Source organism: Mycteria americana, chromosome 2, assembly GCF_035582795.1.
Source record: "Mycteria americana isolate JAX WOST 10 ecotype Jacksonville Zoo and Gardens chromosome 2, USCA_MyAme_1.0, whole genome shotgun sequence".
NCBI lineage: Eukaryota > Metazoa > Chordata > Aves > Ciconiiformes > Ciconiidae > Mycteria > Mycteria americana.
Window position 1 is genome coordinate 123,672,665 of NC_134366.1, and position 6,348 is coordinate 123,679,012.

Below are 6,348 nucleotides of genomic sequence, written 5' to 3' on the forward strand. Positions count from 1 at the left end.
CTGTGTGAATCTATCAAAGATCCATCACACTGAGCACTTTCTATGGGTTGCATTTTTAATATTCATAGGTTGGAAAATTGGCAGCTGTTTGAGACAAGAGAAGTTTCAACCATTCAATAAATTATAAGACACTTCCTGTAAATTGATAGCGATTATTTCTTGTAGCGGCACACACCGGGGCAGGAGTCCGAAAAATTTAGCAAGCACAATAGGCTAACTTCTGATCTTCTTTTTACAGCTAATACATTTCCCCTGGTGAATCTGTAGATAATGTCGATCAAAGTAGAGCTAGCAGTTTATACCCTCCTTGCAGGCAATGCAGTAGTGTTTTCCTATCTTTACCCTTACAACCACTAACATTTTATGTAAAAGCAAACAATTGACCTACACACACAGTGGCCCAGGTTGCCCTTTTTGCTCTGATTTATTAGGCCGATACTTATTTATAGAGCTGGTAGTTAGGAATAGTGTCTTATTGTCTTTATTATTATGATATTCAGTGGGAAGCTATTGCAAAAGAATGATATTTACACCTTACAGAATGGGAAATCAAATTCCTTACCTTTTATTGTCTCACTCTATCCCTTAAAGTTTTAGAAAGCTTTGGGGTATGGCAATATATCCATACATGGAAAGATTTATTTCATCCAGCCCAGTTTTCACTATGAGGGCACAGTAGCAATGTGACTGCATTTTATTATGCCTACCATACAACAGTGCCTTCCTTCATCGATCAGGTAGGCAGGAACTGGAATCAATATTCAGGAATTGTTTACCTGCTTTCATCAGTTCACATGAGGAGAGACAAGAACTAAGTTGCCAGTGCTACCCTAATCTGGCAGTAGAAGTCCAAAGTCTTTAGCCTTATGAATCATAAATTCCTGTCTCTTTTTGTCCCCTGTAATTCCTACAGTAGCTCTCCAGCAAAGTTGTCCTCATACTTTGGATCAGACCCAAGGAATGGAAAAATTCTCCAGTGCATCAAGGACCTGAAATCAGGTTTTTCCCAGTGGTGCTTTTGACCCAATTTGGAGTGACTGCTATCAGTACTTGTACTTCCCCTCGTGTCCCTGCGTTGCTGGGGATTCCTTGTACAAAAGTAGAGTATGCAGCACACTCAGACCATCAATCATGTAGTGATTAGATAAAAAAAGCAAACACAAATCTGAGCTATTTTACCTGCTCACATGAATGGAATGTGCAAAATCATTCAGATGATCTGGGCACCCTACAAGGACAGCCTCGAGGAGTACCATGTGGCAATTTCTCTTCTGCTTTCAAACCAAGGATTTATACCTCTGTGCTCTTCATTTTTAGGTGATATCAGCAATACTGACGTCACTGGTAGGCAAAATGTAAGACACTACTTTGGGATTAATAATCTGATTAATTGAATAATTTTTGAGCAATAAATGGGTTTTAAACTGCAGGATGTGACATAAGCCTTGACTGCTGTTGTTCAGTTATGAACTCAATCCTGTCTCGTCAGATACTTCTTAGGGAGAGGTAATGTTGAATTTCAAGAGAATAACTGGATACAATTTTCATGTCATTCTTATTATAAAGCTAGTCTGCTTCTAAAGCCTCCTTAAAGTAAACAGTTGATCCTCAGCATTGACAGTCTGGGAACAGAACGTAATAATGTTTGAAAAAGTGATTAGCTAATAGCTTTGGTGAAAATGACATGTTTCATTATGTCATTTGCTCCAGCATCAGAAACTTTCAGGATACAATTTCCTCCACTTCATCAGGATCTCTAAAGCATTATTTCAAACTCTGGCTGTGCTAGTCATTTCAATTGTTTATATGCTTTTACAAGAGCCCAAAGGTGAAAAGCTGGCATTATATTCATGCTGCACTGACATCAAGCAAAAATACTTATTCAAAAATGGCCTAGAGGAAAATACATGTTATAAATCTGACAAGACCATTTCTATGCAGGAATACAGAAAAAATAAAATGTGATGATGTATCTGTATGTGTTGTCTTAGGAATATTGAGAGGAAAACTATCATTTAAATGCTGTGATCAGCAGCTCCCGCTCCCTGCCCTACCTTTGACTTGCTGTCTGCAGAGAAGAGGCAGGTCACAGTGGGGTACCAGCTGAGGAGGAAGAGTGCAGTTCTTAAACACTGATCTTGAAGATGAAAGAAAAGAGGCAATAGGCAAAGAGAAAGAAAAGAGAGGAGAAAGAGAACACTAGCCCAGCAGCTCGTTCCTTGTACTGTCAAAATACAAGAAAATTCCTTTTCTTTCTCAGTTTCCAAACCAGTCCTAATGGAAAGGAGGAACGGAGTAAAAAGTTTTAAGAAGAACTGGAAATCAGGATCAAGCATGGTACAATGGAAAATGTTAGTGGGACTTAGAGGACTTTATTAGATTGCAATACGACCTACATGAAGGATCCTGATAAAAAAGAAAGGTCATTCAAGATATAAATGTAAGTTTAGACAGGCAAAAGCTGGTAGAAGAAGAGAGGATATTCATGGGTATAGACAGTGAGAAAGAAACATAAATGCTACCTCATGTGTAAGTAGGATAATAAGATGGAAAACATGAATAGACAGTGGCAAACAGAGACAGCAGGAATCCAAGGTAAGTATACAGTCTTCTGAGAGAAAGAAAAGATGCCAAGCAAAAAGACACAGAAAAGAGAGAGAAAGCAGAGGGAGATGGGGGCTGCAATTCTCCAGAGGGAGAGGGAGCAGGCAGCAAGCTACCTTGAATGGGACTACTTGAGGGAGTAGAAAGTGAGAAATAGGGCACAGAAAAGGAGCTGATAGGGACAGAATAGAAAAAAGACCTGAAGGACAAGGTAAAAAACCAAGGAGGCCAGAAAAGGAGAAGAAAGCAAGAAGAAGGGGCTGGCACCACCAGGAACATGGGGCTAGCATCCGTTAGGGTGGATGCTGGTGAGAAATGAAGGTGGGAAAAAACTCACAGAGACAGAATGGAAGGCCAGAAGAGACTAAGAAAAAAACCCCAGGTATGAGACCAATGCAGGACCAAAAAGGGGATGACCACAGAGATTTCACGACCCAGTGTAAGGCTGAGCTGCACTGTCAGCAAAGGTACCCTGCTCCCTGCCACATCAGGGCTTTAACTGCAGGTGGAAACCACCTGCTGCACCACCAAATAAAGCAACGCAACACAAGCAACATGGCAAAGGGCTGGCACAGAGCTGGTGATCAATAAAAAAAGGGCAAGCACAGCATCCAGAAAGTACATAACCGAGGAGATGATGTACATCTAGCATCAATATTACCCGTTAGCATCAGTAAATTGCTGCTTGCTTCCCTCTTTGCCGATTGATTTTACTAATCCTGCCCTCAGATTAAAAAACTCATTTCAGGGGATCTTTTGAAAACGACTGCTCTTGCATGGTTTTGGATGGAAGAAGTACAAAAAGTGACAGGAATCACAGACAGAAAAGGGAACAAACCAGCCTGGCTTCAGTGGCCACCACAGCCTGAAACGAAGAGCACGGATAAGCGCTGCCTCCTAACTAATTACACAACCAGCACTAGCAGAGATGATCGGACAAGTGAAGAGGAGGCTCCCGACTGCACCAAACCCCGCAGTGCTGAGCCCGGCCACCCTAAAGCCGGCGTGAAGCTTCATGGAGGCTTGCAGTTTATGTAACGCTAACCATGCATCCTTCGGGGATGTCAGCTCTGGGAAGCATCCGCTCCATCAGCTGCCACCGCAGCACTCCCGGGGCACCCCGTAACCCGGGAAGGACGCTTCTGTTTTCTTTCCTCCCGCCCTAAACCATCCCTGTTTTTCCTAAAAAAAATAAATAATAATAATAATAAAAAAATTCCCTAAATCCAAGCATCTGACGGATCATTTCCCGGGCTGCCGGCACGGTGACCGCAAAGCGGGAGGCCAAAGGCGCGTCCCCCCGCCCCTCTCCCCGGCGCCCGGCTCACCTTGAACGACATCCTGCACATCGCAGCGCCCCGCCTCCGCGCTGCTCCGCGCTGCTCCGCGCAGCACCGCGCAGCTCCGCGCCGATCCGCGCAGCTCCGCGCCCCGGGGCTGCGCGGGGCCGGGGCGGGGCGCGGCGCGGGGCCGGCGCCTCCCTCCCGCATGGCTTTATGCTCATGAGTTTCTGGCTGTTATTCCTCTTTAAAGGTGGGGGTTTTTTTGGTTTTGGGTTTTTTTTTTTTTGCGGGGAGGGCAGCGTTAGGGTTGTTGTTATCGTTATTATCATTAGAGTCGTTGTTATTATTAATCGGTGGGCACGGCTCCCCCGCAGCCATCCGCACCCCCCGCTCCAGCAGCATCATCCCAAAAGCCAGACCCCACGGGGGGAACCCACGCTGCTCAGCCCCATACTGTTCAGCCCTATAGATGGGGCCTCCGCCGCTCCGAAATAGCACTGAAATGGTCTGAAACCCAGGCACCCCCACCCCAGGCCGGGGCTCCTCACGGAGCTAATGCCACCCCCATGGCAGCTCTTTTGCGTTTCACAGCCTTTTCCCTTCAAATCTAGGAAAAAACTGTCAAAAGGTATCGTTGTGAGTATACCCACGCTGCAGCCGCACAAGCATGTGAGGGTGAGCGTTCCCTCACCTTGCACGTATCCAGCTGTCACCAACACTATCTCCCATGGGTGACGTGCTGTCATTAGGAAGACAGTAAATTCTTAAGGGCTTAATTTTAAGCCTTTAAAAATGAGCAACCATAAAGCCAATGCATGTCCTGTTTCGCCTGGCTGCCGCAGATTTCTTTCAAAGTCTGTGCGATATAAATTAAGCAAAACGGGGCATGCTCCGGTGGGAGATTCCTGAATTTCTTTGCTATTGTTGGTTTAAACTGAGCCCTTAGGGATTTTCTTCTTTTGATGTGCACACATAAATCCCATGCATGAGAAAATTACGTGTGTGCATTGAGAGAAAATACTTGCACTAAGATCCAAATAGTTCATTCTACAAAACTGCAATTGGAGGATTTTCTGCAGGTTTTTTTCCCGAGGCAATATTCATCTGTGCATACAGTAAAACAAACTGTAGGCAAGCAGATGAAAGCTGCTAATAGCATAAGCTCATCTCAGAATGTATGGCCTGGTATGAACCTCACCTTAATTACTGAGAAGATCATACAAACATGGATGATCATTCTGATTTTTTCTTAAACTTAAAAATACTGAATAAACTCAGTAGATCGCATAGTTAAGAGTCATCCTTGCTCTGATTCAGTTGTACAGTGATGCTTGCCCACTGACAGAGGAAAATATTACTAATCTGTACACACTCCCTGCCTCACCCCTGGAAAACCCCTGCATTTATTCAATCTATTGTGAATAACATGCCAATCTTTTCACATTCATCAGCCAAAATGTTAAATATTCAGACAAAGAAAAAACAAAGAATTCTCTGGATGAACGGCAACAAAGGAGACTAACACAGTACACGTTTCTTTGGGTCTGTATTTATTTTAGATGTCAAGGGACAAATTTTGAAGTGCCTTTCTTAATTTGCCCACAAAATCTGAAACTGCACCTCTTTGCAGTTGCACATGGTTTCCTGTGATTTTGCTGTTTTCATATTCAGGTGCAATAATTTGTCAGAACTGTTGAATACAGAAATACTTATATAAGGTATGTTCTTTTTTGGTGACCCTTTGAAAGTTTATCCCAGAAAGCATTTAGAAACTATCTTTTTTGGTGCATGTCTCTGTCTATTGTTACACTCAAAATCTTGTTTACGGACAAAGAGGAAACACACCTCATATATATATAAAACCAAGAATTTATAATTAGTATAACTGAATCTTAGCAGTCTAATCCCAGAATCATTACTAGAGCAGATATAATTATTGCAGAAAAGGAAAAAAATAAGTCTATGCAGAAAAAAAAATCAATATTCCTAATACTACAGTTAAAACTTATATGCACTTCCTAGTTTTTACTCCTTTTCTTGATATTGTCCTCACCCTTCCCCTGCTCTGCTGGGTCCTAAAGTTGGTGGTTTCATTCTGGTGGTGGTGGCTTGGGATGTTACGGTGAGCTGTCAGCATCTGGAGTTGGTCGCTGCAGGGAATATGATGTTGATGGCTTCTTTTTCCTCCCTCTAGGACCCAGACAGGGTCATTTTATACGTTTGCTAACACACTTTTACAGCTTGTTCTTTCTTCACTGGTCTTCACAGCTCCACATTACAACCAAACTTAGTACACATGGTGTCTTTTATGTTTGTTAGATATTACTTTTTAGTTCCTTTTGTTATCCTTAAATCCAGTTTTGTCCAGCTCCAGGTCTGCATTTTTGTACCTGACTATTGGTGAGTTGTTTATAGCTGTGGGGTCACCAGTGCCAAGCTTGTGTCCCACCTCTTATCATCC

General features: G+C 43.1%; 1 protein-coding gene across 1 annotated transcript in view; it reads right to left on the reverse strand.

Moving 5' to 3' along the window:
- The window catches only part of ANKRD29 (ankyrin repeat domain 29), a 34,326-nt gene extending 30,268 nt beyond the window's left edge, over positions 1 to 4,058 (reverse strand). Inside the window, exon 1 of the mRNA XM_075494486.1 lies at positions 3,933 to 4,058. Within this exon, the coding sequence (XP_075350601.1) occupies positions 3,933 to 3,953 (21 nt within the window). The 5' untranslated portion in view covers positions 3,954 to 4,058. The remainder of the gene's footprint in view (positions 1 to 3,932) is intronic.
- Between the last annotated feature and the right edge of the window lie 2,290 nt (positions 4,059 to 6,348).